At 45.4% G+C, this 17,141-nt stretch overlaps 1 protein-coding gene and 1 non-coding gene across 8 annotated transcripts in view; both read left to right on the top strand.

The window, feature by feature from the left end:
- UBAP2 (ubiquitin associated protein 2) overlaps window positions 1–17,141 on the top strand; it is a 99,362-nt gene that overhangs the window by 77,329 nt on the left and 4,892 nt on the right. For 3 of the 7 annotated variants that reach the window (XM_060155246.1, XM_060155245.1, XM_060155244.1), the window contains 7 exons: window positions 61–338; window positions 959–1,128; window positions 4,988–5,201; window positions 9,035–9,074; window positions 11,223–11,388; window positions 12,293–12,362; window positions 16,540–16,735. In XM_060155246.1, the coding sequence (XP_060011229.1) occupies window positions 61–338; window positions 959–1,128; window positions 4,988–5,201; window positions 9,035–9,074; window positions 11,223–11,388; window positions 12,293–12,362; window positions 16,540–16,735 (1,134 nt within the window). Of the gene's footprint in view, window positions 1–60; window positions 339–958; window positions 1,129–4,987; window positions 5,202–9,034; window positions 9,075–11,204; window positions 11,389–12,229; window positions 12,363–14,116; window positions 14,243–16,539; window positions 16,736–17,141 lie in introns of those variants that run through there. The other 4 variants (XM_060155242.1, XM_060155241.1, XM_060155240.1 and 1 more) reach the window with 3 other exon arrangements.
- Window positions 10,476–10,557, top strand: LOC132523969 (small nucleolar RNA SNORD121A). The gene has a single exon (XR_009541734.1). It is a non-coding gene; the product is annotated as a small nucleolar RNA SNORD121A (small nucleolar RNA).

Below are 17,141 nucleotides of genomic sequence, written 5' to 3'. Positions count from 1 at the left end.
AGCTGTGAGCTCATGTGCCTAAATGATTGATTGTTGCCCCCCACCCCCCCACCTTCTTAGACTTCAAATCTCAGCCTGAGCCATCCCCTGTTCTTAGCCAACTGAGCCAACGACAGCAGCAGCAGACTCAGGCAGTCACTGTTCCTCCTCCTGGGTTGGAGTCCTTTCCTTCCCAGGTGAAACTCCGAGAGTCAGCACCCAGAGACAGCAGTACCTCCACTGTGAACAAACTTCTGCAGCTTCCCAGCATGACTGTCGAAAACATCGCCGTGTCTGCTCACCAGCCACAGCCTAAACACATCAAACTCCCTAAACGGCGAATACCTCCAGCTTCTAAGGTGGGTCTTCCATCGTGAAGTCACAGTCCCAAAGATGGACGTATTTTAACACTTAGTTCCTGTGGTATTTTCAAGTACATAGTTTACTGCTTTATGAGGACTCAGTCATTTCTGAGCATCTGGGCTAATATAGAGGGAATGGGTTTGTGCTAAGAGACAGGGACTGTGCATTCAAATTACAGGTCTGGCTCAGGAAATCTGATGGTCTTGTGTATTTAACTCAGGACCTGCTGTTCTTACGTATTTAGCTGTGTTCTGTAGACAGAGGATGAGTGGTTCGTTGACCAGATAATGCTTTCATTAGAGGCCCCTCTTCTTCAGTCATCCTTCACCACAATCCTCCCCCCTCTCTTTGCTCAAAGAAGCAGTTGGTGGCACTGACCATTGTCCTGTTAACTTTTTTTTTTTTTGTCCTGTTAACTTTTTAATTTTTCTTTGCTCTGTTCCTTTCTCTTTCTTTAAAAAAAATCATCTTCCTTTTTCCTTCCTTTCAGCCTTTCACTCCTTGTTCCTCAGGCCTGCCCACAATGCCCTGGGAACCCAGTGCTTGTTAGCTTTGTAGGCCTTGGGACTTGGAATCTCTGACCTCTGTTGCTGACATCATGGTTTTGCTTTTTCAGATCCCAGCTTCTGCAGTGGAAATGCCTGGTTCAGCAGATGTCACAGGATTAAATGTCCAGTTTGGCGCCTTGGAATTTGGATCAGAACCGTCTCTCTCTGAATTTGGATCAGCTGCAAGCAGTGAAAATAGTAGCCAGATTCCCATTAGCTTGTATTCGAAATCTTTAAGGTATACAACTTCCTACTTCTCTCTCCGGTTTTGACTGAGTTAAGTCCTTTGCAAAGTAAAACAAAATAGAGCCTAAGAAATCACCTGGTGGAGAAAAGACACCCTGTAGTGATGGGTTTGTGCTGTCATCACCAGTATCTAATTACAGAACATTTCTTCCATCACCCTAAAAAGAAATCCTGTGCCTGTTAGCAGTCACTCCCAATTTCCCCCCTCCCCCATCCCCTGGAAAGCAGTAATCTGTCTCTGAATTTGCCTGTTTTGGACACTGCACATAACTAGAAAAAAATGCAGTAAGTGGCCTTTTGTATCTGACTTCTTTCACTTATCATCGTGTTTTCAAGGGTCATCCATGTTATAGTGTGCATGCATTTTGTTTCCAAATAATATTTCATTTTGCAGATACATCACATTTTGTTTATTCATTCATTAGTTTATGGACATTTGGTTGCATCCACTTTTTGGCTATTATAAATCATGCTGTGTGAAAATTCAGTTAAAAATTTTGTGTGCTTTAATTTCTTTTGTATATATACCTAGGAATTGCTGGATCATATGGTAACTCTCATATTTAACCGCTTGAGGAACTGTCAAACGTTTCCCACAGAGGCTGCAGCATTTAGATTCCTACCAGTAGTTTATGAGGGATGCAGTTTCTATACATCTTCGTCAACACTTATTTTCTTTCAGTGGAATATTTTATAAATAGAGAATCCCAGATTTTAGATTCTATTTTATTAAATTTTTTACTTTCTAGAGCCAAAATCTGATAATTGCTTGAGTTCCCTTTTCTAAGGATGGACTCACAATATCTGGATTCCGTAAAGATTCTTAAGGATGCTTAAAGATGTCACCCTGCCTGTCAGTTAAATTAGGTGGGTCTAATTTGGGAAGGGGGGAGGGGTGGTTCTTTTGAATCTTCAGTTGCATCATTTAAATAATGCAGTAGTAACTGTGATTAAAAATCTTCCAACAAAAGCCCAGGACCAGATGGCTTCACAGGTGAATTCTATCAAACATTTAGAGAAGAGCTAACACCTATCCTTCTCGAATTCTTCCAAAATATAGCAGGGGGAGGAACACTCCCAAACTCATTCTGCGAGGCCACCATCACCCTGATACCAAAACCAGACAAAGATGTCACAAAGAAAGAAAACTATAGGCCAATATCAGTGATGAACATAGACGCAAAAATCCTCAACAAAATACTAGCAAACAGAATCCAACAGCATATTAAAAGCATCATACACCATGATCAAGTAGGGTTTATCCCAGGAATGCAGGGATTCTTCAATATACACAAATCAGTCAACGTGGTACACCATATTAACAAACTGAAGGAGAAAAACCATATGATCATCTCAATAGATGCAGAGAAAGCTTTCAACAAAATTCAACACCCGTTTATGATAAAAACTGTCCAGAAAATGGGCATAGAGGGAACCTACCTCAATATAATAAAGACCATATATTACAAATCCACAGCCAACATCGTTCTCAGTGGTGAAAAACTGAAACCATATCCTCTCTGATCAGGAACAAGACAAGGTTGCCCACTCTCACTGCTGTTATTCAACATAGTTTTGGAAGTTTTAGTCACAGCAGTCAGAGAAGAAGAAAAAGAAATAAAAGGATTCCAAATCAGAAAAGAAGAAGTAAAACTGCCACTGTTTGCAGATGACATGATACTACACGTGAGAATCCTAAAGATACCACCAGAAAACTACTAGAGCTAATCAATGAATTTGGTAAAGTAGCAGGATACAAAATTAATGCACAGAAATCTCTTGCGTTCCTATACACTAACGACAAAAAATCTGAAAGACAAATTAAGGAAACAACCCCATTTACCTTTGCAACAAAAAGAATAAAATACCTAGGAATAAACTTCCTGAGGAGACAAAAGACCTGTATGCAGAAAACTATAAGACAATGATGAAAGAAATTAAAGACGATACAGACAGATGGAGAGAGATGCCATGTTCTTGGATTAGAAGAATCAACATTGTGAAAATGACTCTACTACCCAAAGCAATCTACAGATTCAGTGCAATCCCTATCAAGCTACCAATGGTGTTTTTCATAGAAATAGAAACAAAAAATTTTACAATGTTTATGGAAATGCAAAAGACCCCGAATAGCCAAAGCAATCTTTTTTTTTTTTTTAAATAAATTTATTTGTTTTTGGCTGCATTGGGTCTTTGTTCCTGCATGCGGGCTTTCTCTAGTTGCAATGAATGAGGGCCACTCTTCATTGCAGTGCACAGGCTTCTCGTTGTGGCGGCCTCTCCTGTCACAGAGCACAGGCTCCAGGTGTACGGGCTTCAGTAGTTGTGACATGTGAGCTCAGTAGTTGTGGCTCGTGGGCTCTAGAGTGCAGGCTCAGTAGTTCTGGTGCACGGGCTTAGTTGCTCTGCAGCATGTGGGATCTTCCCAGACCAGGGCTCTAACCTGTGTCCCCTGCATTGACAGGCGGATTCCCAACCACTGTGCCACAGGGAAGCCTCCCAAAGCAATCTTGAGAAGGAAAAACGGAGCTGGAGGAATCAGGCTCCCTGACTTTAGACTATACTACAAATGTACAATAATCAAGACAGTATGGTACTGGCACAAAAACAGAAATGGATCAGTGGAACAGGGTAGAAAGCCCAGAGATAAACCCACGCACATATGGTCACCTAGTTTATGACAAAGGAAGCAAGAATATACAATGGAGAAAAGACAGCCTCTTCAGTAAGTGGTGCTGGGAAAACTGGACAGCTACATGTAAAAGGAATGAAATTAGAACACTTCCTAACACCATATACAAAAATAAACTCAAAATGGATTAGAGACCTAAATGTAGGACCGGACACTATAAAACTCAGAGGAAAACATAGGCAGAACACTCTGACATAAATCACAGCAAGATCCTATTTGACCCACCTCCTAGAGAAATGGAAATAAAAACAAAAATAAACACATGGGACCTAATGAAACTTGAAAGCTTTTGCACAACAAGGGAAACCATAAACAAGACGAAAAGACAGCCCTCAGAATGGGAGAAAATATTCGCAAACGAAGCAACTGACAAAGGATTAATTTCCAAAATATACAAGCAGCTCATGCAGCTCAATGTCAAAAGAGCCAACAACCCAATGCAAAAATGGGTGTAAGACCTAAATAGACATTTCTCCAAAGAAGATACACAGATTGCCAACAAACACATGAAAGGATGCTCAACATCACTAATCATTAGAGAAATGCAAATCAAAACCACAATGAGGTATCACTTCACACCGATCAGAATGGCCATCATCAAAAAATCTACAAACGTTCTTCAGAACCTAGGGGCAGGACAGGAATAAAGACACAGATGTAGAGAATGGACTTGAGGACCCGGGGAGGGGGACAGGTAAGAAGCTGGGGCGAAGTGAGAGAGTGGCATGGACTTATATATACTACCAAATGTAAAACAGATAGCTAGTGGGAAGCAGCCGCATAGCACAGGACGATCAGCTCGGTGCTTTGTGACCACCTAGAGGGGTGGGATAGGGAGGGTGGGAGAGAAACACAAGCGGGAGGAGATGTGGGGATATATGTGTATATGTATAGCTGATTTACTTTGTTATACAGCAGAAACTAACACCATTGTAAAGCAATTAAAATAAAGATGTTACAAAAAAAAAGTAATGCAGATGATCCTGGATTGGATCCTGCACGAGAAAAATTAACAACTAAATAAATAATGCAGTAGTGTAAATTTGTAGTTACAGGTATGTTTATTTAATTTAGAATATGACAATAAAGAGATGAAACCACTCCATGAAAACCTGTAAAGTGACACAAATTTATGTCTCATGTCTTTTATTCTTTGTAGTGACTCTTTGAATACCTCCCTAGCAGTGACCAGTGCAGTGCAGAACTCCACCCACACAACTTCAGTCATTACCTCCTCCAGTCTGACCAGCTCATCGCTGAGCTCCACTAGTCCCGTAACAACATCTTCCTCCTACGACCAGAGTTCTGTGCATGACAGGAGCGCGTACCAAAGCTCTGTGAGTCCATCGGAGTCAGCTCCAGGAACCATCATGGTTAGTGGTGTTTCCGGTTTCTCCTCATAGGAAATCCTATTTGGAGTTCAGTGTGTAGTTGGGAAATCATGCTTTTTGGCTAAGATTTCCTTTTAGAAATGGCTAACCTTTTAAGTAGAATCCGTATAGTTCGTTGGATTTGCCATTAGTGGCCATCTCATTTGAAACCTGTGTTTCAAGCACCCTTGCACAAGGATTGTGTGAATGGACCCAGACACTTGGTATAAGGATAGTGTAAGGATATACCCTGAGTTGTTCAGAGCGGCTTGGATGGCGTAGGCTGGGACTATAGTCTGTAATATTTCACTTTCCTGTAAGGCAAAGACATTCAAGCATTATAGAGAGAGCTACTTTAAAGAGTGGATGAGAACATGAAAATAATGAAAACAATTGAATTGGCATAGCAGAAATTTGGGTATGTTGTCTTTTCTTAGGTTTCCTTCTAAGATTCTGAGGAAATATTTATACGTATCAACTTAAGAGACTTTTCCTCCCTTCCTTTTCCATCTTTCATGTTAGATGTTTTCCTCAAATGTCTGGTGATTCCAGGCTGCCCACTTGACACTGAAAGGTTAACTGCCTGTGGCAGTAGGTTGTTGGATGTGGGCTTTCGTGAGGGACAGTGTGGGCGGCCATTTCTCTAGGGGTGGGGAGTTCCTTCATCAGCCCCTGTGGGCCTTTTCTGTTGAGTTTGTTTAGATTCTTCAGGGACTGTTCTTCTAGTCTCTTCCCTGTAGGGCCTATACCTGTCTGTTAGTGTCTTAAGAGCCTAGTGCAGACAGAAGGCTGCCGTTGGAATAATTTGTTTTGTCTGCATTGACTTAATCTGTGTTTTTTTAATAGTACTCCTTGCCATGTGTTACCCTCTTGATGAAGTTTAGAGCCTGTGGGAGACGGTGGAAGGGGGCATTCACCCTGCTGTACAGAGTTTAAAACATTTCTCCTATGTTTAGCCCTACCTCCATACCCACTTCCAAAGTTATGTGATATATATAAGTACTGAGTTGCTTGGTGTGGTTCTTTGATGTCAGTTGAGTGGTTTTCTGGTTTTCCCTACTGGTTGCTTATGATTTGGCTTTACCTGGTCAGCTAAGTCAGAGTTACTCTCTGGAATCTGCTTTCTACTGTACAAAATTTTGTTGCTCTCATTTTCCACCTGTATTTGCCTTTCTTGGTTTACATGTTTTTAAAAAGCCGTGTATTCTTCATATATCTTCTTTAAGAAGTTTATTTTTGTGATTTCCGACATGGCAACCACTAGCCACGTGTAGTAGTTTATTTAAATTAAATACACAATTAAAAGTTTAGTTTCTCAGACATACCACATTTTAATGCTGACTGTCTAGATATGGTTAGTCACTACAATATAAGACCAAGCACACACAGACAGTATTTCCATTATTGCAGAATATTCTGTTCCCGGGCTTCCCTGGTGGCGCAGTGGTTAAGAATCCACCTGCCAATGCAGGGGACACAGGTTCAAGCCCTGGTCCGGGAAGATCCCACGTGCTGCGGAGCAGCAAAGCCCGTGCACCACAACTACTGAGCCTGCACTCTAGAGCCCACGAGCCAAAACTACTGAGCCTGCGTGCCACAGCTTCTGAAGCCCACGTGCGCCAAGAGCCCGTGCTCCGCAACAATAGAAGCCACTGCTATGAGGAGCCCACGCACCGCAGCAAAGAGTAGCCCCCGCTCACCACAACTAGAGACAGTCAGCGCACAGCAACAAAGACCCAATGCAGCCAAAAATAAATAAATAATTAAAAAAATATATTCCGTTGCCTTGGAACGTGCTGGTCTATAGTTTCTAAAACATAAATCAGACTGTGTGCTTAAATCTGTCATCTCCATGACATCTCAGTTCCAGCTCTGACTTTACCTCTTGTTCTGCTTGTCTGTATCACTGTTCACCTCGTTTCTTGCTCAGCTCATTGAACCAGATTTCTGATCTCTCCCGATCATCTGATACTTTATTTTTGTTCCCACCATGCTTCTGCCTAGAATTTCCCCCATCCCAAATAATATGGCTCCTTTGTTGTGTCAATTTGTCCATTGTTTGTGGAGTGTTTTGGTTTTGTTTATAATATTTTTTAATAGAAGTATAGTTAATTTACAATGTTGTGTTAGTTTCAGGTATACAGCAAAGTGATTCAGTTATACACATATATTCTTTTTTAGATTCTTTTCCATTATAGATTATTACAAGATATTAAATATAGTTCCTTGTGCTATACAGTAGGACCTTGTTGTTTCGTTGTTTGTATTTAAAAATGATTTTCTAGGGACTTCCCTGGTGATCCAGTGGCTAAGACTCCACGATGCCAGTGTAGGGGCTCCGGGTTCAATCCCTGGTCAGGGAACAGGCACAGCCAAATAAATTTAAAAAATGATTTTCTAGGTGGGATGAAGTGTTCCTAAGTTATGATGGCAGCTGTTTCGTTCCCCTTTTCTATTTTTTTTTGTCTGGTGTAGTTTTTTTGGTTTGTTTTTTGTTTGTTTGTTTTTGCGGTATGTGGGCCTCTCACTGTTGTGGCCTCTCCCGTTGCGGAGCACAGGCTCCGGACGCGCAGGCTCAGCGGCCATGGCTCACGGGCCCAGCCGCTCCACGGCATGTGGGATCTTCCCGGACCGGGGCACGAACCCGTGTCCCCTGCATCGGCAGGCGGACTCTCAACCACTGCGCCACCAGGGAAGCCCTCTGGTGTAGTTTTGAGAAGACTTTGTATGTCAGGGTTTGTGCTGTCTTGGCTGCACATGCTTGATGTCATGTGTATGTATTTACTGAATAGTGAACCCCTGTTGAGAGGGAGGCAAAAGAGTAGAACTTTGATTGCTCTCCACCTGTCTTTGTATATTGGTGTTTCCCTTTCTCTGACTTCAGTCTTTTAACTCGTTTTGTTTTTTCCTAGCAGTTCTGTTTTATTGTCTACATTTCTTGTAAATAATCTCATTGTTTTAAGACTAAAATGTGTTGTAAATTAAGATTTTATGAGCAGAAATTGTACTGGATTTTGGTTAAGGCAGAGTCAAAAGCTATAAGGTTTGTCTTTTTTTTTTAAGTAGTTTTGACATTTGTGAGAAGGTTATTTCCTCAGTTTCCTTCTTCCATCCAGGACCAGTGTCTGAGCCCAGTAGGTTCCAGTGTCAATCACTCTTTGCCGGGTCTCCCCACCCAGTCTGTGGAAGTAAAGTTTTCCTTGTGAGGATGCCTCCTTCTGTGAGAAGGTTCCAGTGAAGTGCTTTATGGTTAACTCAAACCAGTTGTTTTCAGATTCTGTTCTTTTTGGGACTGACTACCAAACAGTCCTAACTCACTCTTTCCCCACCCAGTTCAGAAAAAAACATGTTTCAAAGTAACGTCTTTCTCTGAGAACCATTTTGTTAATAATATAAAATATGATAATTCCTTGTATGAAAGTTATCTTTGTTATAATTTGGAAACATTTTCTTTCTTGTATGGGGGGTACTCAGGAGACAGAATGTGCTTGAGACAGGAAGGCTTGTGGAGATTTCAATATAATGAGAATTCCTAAGTCCTTCCTATGGCTTAATAATTTTTAGGACTGTTTCATTGCTTCCTGTGCTTTTGGTCTTATGTTTTATCCTTGTTACTTCCTTAAATACCCAGTTTGTTTTAAAAAAAAATGTCAGCTTGTTGAGATTTATTAAGAATTTGTTGTATTGCCTCTCCTTTTATTAAGAAACAAAACAAAATAGGCCATAATTCTTTGCTTAATTCATAATGCTTCATATGTTTGTGGCTAAATCCCGTAGAAAGTCATCTAGGTTGTCATTTGATTCTGCGGGTTTACTTTCTTTTCTCTTTCTTACAGAATGGACATGGTGGTAGTCGAAGTCAGCAGACAGTAGACAGTAAGTATATGAGCTAACTATTCTTGTCGTGGCTGGTGGAAACCACAGACAGAAAAAGAGCGTAGCTAATGCGATGGGAAAACAATTGGCCAATGGCTAATTCTGCAAAAATAGTCCTTCTACATTTTTTCTGAGAGCTGTGTCTGATCCATCGTTGGCATCATTTCTTTGCGTTTAGAGTTTAGATAGAGATTCCCCGTGACCAGGTTGGAGCTGATGGTATTATTAGAAATGTTATATCCACAGCAAGAAGGAGGTATTGTATTATTCTGCCCTTGTCAGACTGCACCCCCAAGTGTAGAGTGTAGGCTGGATTTAAAAGATGCTTGGCTCAGAGGCCCAGGTTCCAGGATGCTCGGAGGGCTCTCACTTCAATAATGTGAAAGACATTTCAAGCAGAAATTGGCATGCTAGTTCAGGAAAGACATTGTGAGGAAGAGAGATAAAATGTTGCTCACTATAAACACTTGGGAGAAAAGGAGGGGGCCCTCCACATCCAGCACAGCTCAGTGATCACTGGAGATAGTGTAGGTGAATCCCCGTTAGTTGTTTCCTTTGTTCTTAGCTAATTTATCTATGGTTATGATCATAGTCTAAAATGAAACTGATTTTCATTCATCATTCAGTAAAGCAAATGGGTATCCACTATCGGTATGGAAGTCAAAAAGACCCTCTTTATTTAGGAATTTTTGGAGAGTGGCCATGGGATTTTGCCAGACCAGGAGTGGGCCTCAGTTGGAATTGAAATGACACATGTGATAACGTGGGTAGCTCTGAGAACACTGGTGTCACAGGAAGTATGAATTCCACAAGCCGTAGTGGGAAGTTTCTTTTGTCCAGGCATGGGGTCGAGAGCACATAGAGGTGTACTGGAGATTTTAAGTGAGATAATGAGATGTGAAATGTCCGTAAAACATAGTGCATGTTTTAGATAGGTTTTTATGTCCTGTGCTCTCTTCTCCAACCGTCTCTCTCTCTCTCTCTCTCTCTCTCTCTCTCTCTCTCTCTCTCTCTCTCTCTCTCTCTCTCTCTCTCTGTCTCTGTCTCTCTCTGTCTCACACACACACACACACATACACACTCAAATTCATACAAACACACGTTCTTTGAGAGGCTTTCTGTGAACCTGTCATTAACGTGATCCGACACTCAGGGAGGTGAGTTTGGGGCCAGGGACATCTATGGTGTGTTTATCTAGTTTCTGTAAGACCAGGTGTCATTTGGGAAGGACTGTGAGTAAAAAACAAGGCTCAGGGTTGTGAAGACCACTCTTAAGAACTGACTGTGCTGTGTTGACCTGTTGCTGTCTGTTCTGGTTTTCGAGCTATCCTCCATTTAGAGACTAGTGTGTGTCCCCTGGATTCCCAGGGCCTCCCAAGGAAAGGTGCTGCCACCTCCTAACTGGAAAAGACAATGATGCTTTATTCCCAAGCACATATCTGAGTTGTATGTGTGGATGGCACTAAAACTGAGTCTTTTCTGCAGCTAGGATTGATCGCATTCATGCTCTTCTGAAAGCCTAACGCGTGCGTTTGTGTGCTCTGAGGTCTGTTCTGTTCAAGCACATGCGAAGGAAGTGCTCACTGCGCTTTTGAAAGTAGGTGTGGACAGCAGGGGTGTCTTCTGCAGATTTTAGGCCTGTGTAGCTCTCCACAGTATATGTACCCTGGGCTATCAACCCCTTCCTGCCCTAAACTGTCTGTGACCTTTCACAAAGTCAGCCTGATTTGATAGAAGCAGACCTAACCCCTGGGTGGTTCGCCTACCAGATTTTCACTGTCCCTTGCTGTGCTCATGTTGTAACTGTATTTGTCAAACTTAGAGCCTCTTTCCCTTTCTGGGTGTGGCTCAGGGTCGGGTTCCTTTAGTTGGGAGGAGTATGTTCACCCCAGAGGGGCTGTGTATGCTGGTAAAGATGTCATTTCTCTCCTTGCCTGGGACCTGTGTTCTGACAGTCCTCTCCATAGTCGCAGCAGACAGAGAAGGGCCTACCTGTGGCATGCTTGTGCATTTTCCCCAGGGGTGTAACTTTGTATATGTCTCAACTGAGCCTGACGTGTCACAAAACATTGAGCATATTTCTGACACTTAACGGTTGGTTCTGGCGCTAAACAGATCTGTTTCTTACAGCTCCTTCATCTGTTCCAGCTCCAAAGACAACAGACCCTCCCTCCGCCCTCCCATCCGTGGGCTCCCTGCCCAGCACCACCTCCTGCACTCCGCTTCTGCCCTCTGTACCCCAGCACACTGCCGCTCTGCCCTCCTTGTCCCAGCCTGGTGACCTGTCCAGCAGCCCCCTCTCTCAGCTTAGCAGGTATGTGGAAAATACGGGCCCAGAGTCCGAGGCACACGGGGGCGAAGTCCTGGAGCCCTTCTACATGGCTGTTCCCATGAGCAGAACCCACTGTTGCTCCCTGCATGACGTCCTGGCCTTTTGCAGTAGGGCCGCAGCGTAGGTGGCTGGGTAGGGTCTCACAGGCACCGAGTGTGAAAGCCTTGCTGTCCTGTAATGCCCCTGCTGTCACAGAGCCCTGGGTCCCCTGGGAATCAGGTGGGTCCAAGGGGTCACTGCTACTCTTCTTCAGCCCTCAGGAGGGTGCCCCGAACCTTGTCTCTCCTCCGCATTCTGGGCCCCGTTGCTGTGATGTGGGGTGAGAGTGCTGGGGGTTTTCTGAGCAGGTCACTGCCTCGCACTTGTCGTGGTGTCAGAGATCAAGTTATCAGAACAGGGTGCAGGAGAATGGGATTTGTCTGGTCCTTACCCTGTCTTCTGAGTAGACTTCTCCTCTTTCCTCCTGTAGCCAGGAACAAAAGCATTTGGTTTGAGTTCTGCATTTGATGGGAATTCAAGCTCTGTCTCAGGCATGTGGGGTTGAACATAGGAACTTTCTTCCCTCACACACAAATATAATGGGGTCTCTGGGGCTGGCTGTGTTCTTAGTGCAATCCTGTTCTTAGCATTTACAGTCTGCAGAGCAAATGGTTAGAGCTGTCTGAGCTGGCTCTGTAGCTTTCCTAGGGCAGGATGTCCCAGATCCTCATGGTGAGTGACCCTTTAGATCATTTCTGACCACAGAGCACCTGGACTGGGTTCCAAGGCCACATGGAAGGAAGGATGTGAAGGGATGGGCAAGCTCGTGTGCAGCCCTCCTAGACGCGTGGGTCCCTCGAGTGGAGTGCCGGGGGGTGCACACGCGGGGCTCTGCCTTGTCTTCCAGCTCTCTCTCCGGCCACCAGAGCAGCCTCTCCTCTGCGCACACGGTGCTCTCCACCAGCACGTCACACACGGTAAGTGTTTTCCTTGCTCCTTCGCCCAGCACCCTGCTTAGCCAGCTTGGAGCTTAGTCATGTGCAGGTGGGGCTTTAGTTTGTGGATTTTAAATATCTGAAATACTCTAATAGCTTGGCTGTAATGTCTCCATCTAGGTACATGGTTTGAACAGATGATTTCCTAGGCAACATGGAGGACATCTTGCTTCCTAAGTCCATGTCTCTGTGGAAGAATTGGTTCTCCATACCTGATAGATGATTGGCAGGGCTGTCAGGTGGTGAATTTGTTCCCAAGAACTCACTGAGCTCCCTGTTCATGATAGGAGACCTTTCTACCTGGCAGGGTTGGTTTTATTTGCTGGGGCTTCTTATGTTGAGGTCTTTGCAAGTTTTGTAGAGGAAAGTAGACTCGTTGCTAACTTCCGCATGGGCTCTACTAAAAGTCAAGTTTAATCAAGAGCAGTGTTCCTGGGGAATGCTCTGTTACTTTGTGAAGCCCACTGTAGGGAGAGTGCTTGAAAGGAAAGGGAGAGCTCGCGTGTCTCTGAGACTGACAGCCCAGTCAGTGTAACTGCATTCCAGGTTGCTGGTGGTCGTGGAGACTTCACTCTTGCCGTCTCAGGCCATCTTCCCCAGCTCAGAGGCAGAGGCTTTGGGAAGGCTGCTGTTGAAGAAGGAAGTGTGGGTATGGAGAGGCAAGAGTGGAAGCACAAGCGGGCGAGTGTCCTGGTGCGCTGAAGAGTGACCTAGATGGTGGTTGCTGAGGTGCGGCTTCTGAGCTGTGGAGCTGGGAGCGTGGTCTTGGGTAGGACTCGGTCTAGACCGAGTGGGCTGAGGGCTGGCAGCCGGGCCGTGCAAGGAGGCAGGGCAGCAGGCGGGTGTTGTGCTAGCAGCTGGGGAGGCTGGAACGTGGAAGGAAAGGTGCCTGGAGAGAGCACAGTGTCCCTCTCCTGGGAGACAGCAGGCTTCCACAAGGTGGAAGTAGATGGTTCCTCAAGTAGGGAAGGAAGTTTTGGGTGCAGATGAATGGGAGAGTCGGGAAACTGGGGGAAATTGGTTTCCTCTGAAGAAGAAGTCGAATCTTTCGCTGTAGAATGAAGCAATGGAAGATTCAGGTCCTATCCTTTATCAGGACCTGGCTAACATCATGGCTTTCATACTCTAGCTTTCCAAGTGAAATCAGTTTACACATAATTCTTTGTCTTAAAACACATAGATCACTGTCTTCATAGCAGAGATTGGTGTGAATATCTCTGCCCTTGGAGTAAGTTGCCCACCAGCCAGTGCCTCCTGTTTGGCCAGTGGGAGCCCTGAGATGTTCCCTTTGTGAGCCCTGCAGAGCTGGCCTCCTGTTCCGGGCACTGTGTGTTGGAGCCCAGAGCTCTTGCTCTCATGGGTTAGCTGCACTCTGTGTCATAGCAGGAAACCCCAAATCTTACAGTCCCAATGGCCACAGCCAGAATCACCTAGTACAATTGCTAACATCGTCACAGATTCAATAACGAAAGACATAAAAAGATATATACTGAAAAGTTTTTGTCTCTTTTCTACTTGGTTGTACGCCTTTTCCTCCTATTTTCTTGATCCTCTAGTTTGTATTTTATAAACCCATAAAATGCATACATAGCAGTTTTCCTTCTGCCCTTTTTCTTTTCCTGTAATATAAATGGGAGTATTCTCTACATAGTGTCCTTTATCTTTTTCCCTCACTTAACAGTGTAGCTTCAGGAGGTTTCTGTGTTGAATCAGAGTTCTTTGTTCTTTTTTCACAGCCCTGCTGCATTACATTATTTAATCAGGCCTCCTCTGATGGAACTTTAGGGCCATTTTCAGTCTTGATACCTTGGAAATACTGTGGGTTCAGTTATAGACCACCACCGTGGGAATATTGTGGGAAAGTGAGTCATATCTTTTGATTTCTTAGTGCATATAAGTTTTGTTTACACTATACTGTAGTCTGTTAAGGTGTGCAATAACATGTCTACAAAAACAACATATCTTAATTTAAAAATACATTATTAGCTAAAAATGCTAGCCATCACTTGAGCCTTGAGCAAGTTGTAATCTTTTTGCATTTGTAACATCAGAGGTCACTGATCATTATAGCAAATATAATAATGAAAAGACTTGAAATATTGTGAGAATTAACAAAATGTGACGCAGAGAGAGGAAGTGAGCCAATGCTGTTGGAAAAATGGTGCTGATAGACTTTCTTGACCCAGGGTTGCCTCAGACCCTCACTTTGTAAGAAACGCAGTATCTGAGAAGCACAAGAACATGAGATGTGCCTGTACAAACAACGGTGGATAACCTTCTGCACGTGTTTCACGTGTGCAGCTGTGTCTAGAGTGTAAACCCTGGAGGTGGAATTGCTAGGCATTTGTCATTTTATACAAATTGCTCTGCATAGTGATTTTAACCCACTTAGATCTCACTGGCAAAGAATGAAATGTCCTCTTTCCCCACGTCCTCCTGAAATGATGTTACCAAATATTTGTATTTTTCCAATGTGTTAATAGAAAAATGACCTGTCAGTATAGTGTTTAATCGAAAGAGCTTGAACATCTATTTTATATATTGGAAAGCCATTAATTTCTTTTTGGGTGAGCTGTTTACATTTTTCATTTTCCTGTCAGGTCTGTGGTCTTTATTTCTGTAGTAGGTAGCCCTTTGTGATGGGAAGTGCAAATATTTTTTCTAGGTTTGTCATTTTATGAATTGATTTTTGAATAGTCGGATATATCATAGTCTGTCACAGCCAGGTCTTTCCTACCTTGTCTGTAAAGGAAATCTAGTGTATTCTCCTGCCCTTTGTGTTCTGTGGAAGGTTTGGTGCAGCTGTGCTGTTCTGGGCCCATCTGAGGGGCTGAGTGGCAGCCCCGTCGGATGGTCCGAGCGAGCCAGCAGCTTGTCTCCCTCACAGATTTGAGAGGTGAGGGGGCAGATACAGACACGCCGCCAGGGTCCACTGAAGTAGGAGAGGCTTGCTGAGTGACTCTGGAGTTCCCGTGGATTCCTCATACTCCCCAGTCTGGGAATGTTCTTTTTCTTTTTTTTTCTTTTTTTAATCCTGTGGTTGAAAGGTTGTGTGGCCAGTGCCACCATCACAGTGCGGTGGTCAGAGCCGTTCCTGATCCTGTGGCGGGTGCCCTTGGCTCCACGCAGGGGGCTGTGGAATGGGTGCTGGGCAGCCCTGGCCCTACCCTGGGCTCTCGTCTTCCTGGTTCTGTCTGTCCATCTAGGCGGAAGGGGCAGGAGTCCCGAGGAGCCCCAGAAGACCATAATTTCAGCAGTCTTCACTTGCTGAGCCGATTCTGGATACTAGTGCTCGGGTGGGCAGGGCGGCCCGCGGGGCTGGGACCCGCACAGCGCCGTCTGTGCCGTGGAAAGCAGAGCACACGGGGGCCCCCTTTCTCCTGGTCCTTCGCTTCTTCAGCTTCCCCTCCAGGAGTTTCCCGGCTTCTTTGTTGCGCACAAGTTCTGATTTGGAGGCTGGTCTCAGTCTTGCAGAGCCTTTTCCTCCCTCTTTGACCCTTGCTTTGCCCAGCCAGGTGTATCTCTTCCACCCACCCCTCAGCCCCTGAAGCCCTTCCTGATGCCTCGTTTACTAGCAGCTGGGCAGGACCCTTGGCACTCAGGCTCCTCACAGCTTTCTGCTAGGCTTTGCCCTTCTTTCCTCGGTGGCTCTTGTCGGGCAGGCCTAGGGCCGGGCCGGGCCGGGCCCTGCTTGGTAGTCCCTGGTGACCCACAAAGTGTCACCAGATCCTGGAGCAAAGGCCTCTCTTGGCCACCTGTGACTTCAGGTCAGAGGAGCCAGGAAGGCTCTGACTTGGGTTGGGCTGCTTGTGGCCACAGGCTCGACTCTCCTGAGGCTCCTTGCTTTTCTGTGAGGTGGCTTTTCACCTCATATTGAGATGCTCTGTGCTCATCTGTGTCTGTGCTTTGTTTCACTTACCAAAGCCTGAGCAACTTTAATGATTTTTTGGGAGGGTTTTTTGGTCGTAAATCTCCATTTTAATGGTCTTGAAAGCTCAGCTGATGAGTTGTGTCCCAATGGCCTACCGTGGCTGCAGTGTGAGAGGCCACGGTGAGCACACTGGTCCATCTGAGACTGCGGGCACACAGGCCAGGCCGGTTCTTGTGCACTCTTGTGCTTTGCCCCCAGATCCATGTGTCCTGGCTTTTGTCTTGCCAGCATGCCGGCGTGGAGAGCGCCCCTTCCCTCCAGTCCTCAGCCACCTTCTCAACGGCAGCAACCTGTGCCTCGAGTGCCGCGTCCTCAGGGCTCAGCCTGCCAAGCAGCATGAACACGGTCAACAGCCTCTGCCTGGGCGGTACTGCTGTGAGTGCCCCCAGCAGCAGTGCCAGGGCCACGCCCTTGGTGACCTCAGGTGTGTGCCCCCCGGGGCCTTTCCAGCTCCCCCGCCCCTCGAAGGTGCTGTTCTGCTTCCCGGGAGGAGGCCGAGGCGGGCAGGCCTGGGGGGGTCCACGAGCATCGGAAGCTCACAGTCTCCCTCCGGCTGTGCCGCCACTTGCTTGTCATCTTTGTTCCACTCACCTCTTGAGGCCGGATCTTCTAGAGCTAATGTGGGGGCCAGGTTCTGGGTGATTCTGAAATCAGTGTCTGGGGGCACGCTCCCCTGGGCAGATCCCTGGCAGCCTTTGTGCTCGTAGCTCCCCATTCTTTTCTGTCCTCGCTCATCCCTGGAGCTGAGATGACGGAGCAGCTCTCGTGGGCTCTTCTGCTCTTGCTGTGACTGCCTGGCAGCCAGACCCGGGCAGACTGTGGGTTTGGTA

The sequence above is a fragment of the Lagenorhynchus albirostris genome, chromosome 7 (genome assembly GCF_949774975.1).
Source record: "Lagenorhynchus albirostris chromosome 7, mLagAlb1.1, whole genome shotgun sequence".
NCBI classification, from domain to species: domain Eukaryota; kingdom Metazoa; phylum Chordata; class Mammalia; order Artiodactyla; family Delphinidae; genus Lagenorhynchus; species Lagenorhynchus albirostris.
Note: the sequence above shows the minus strand (reverse complement) of the source record. Positions and strands in the feature narration are given on the sequence as shown.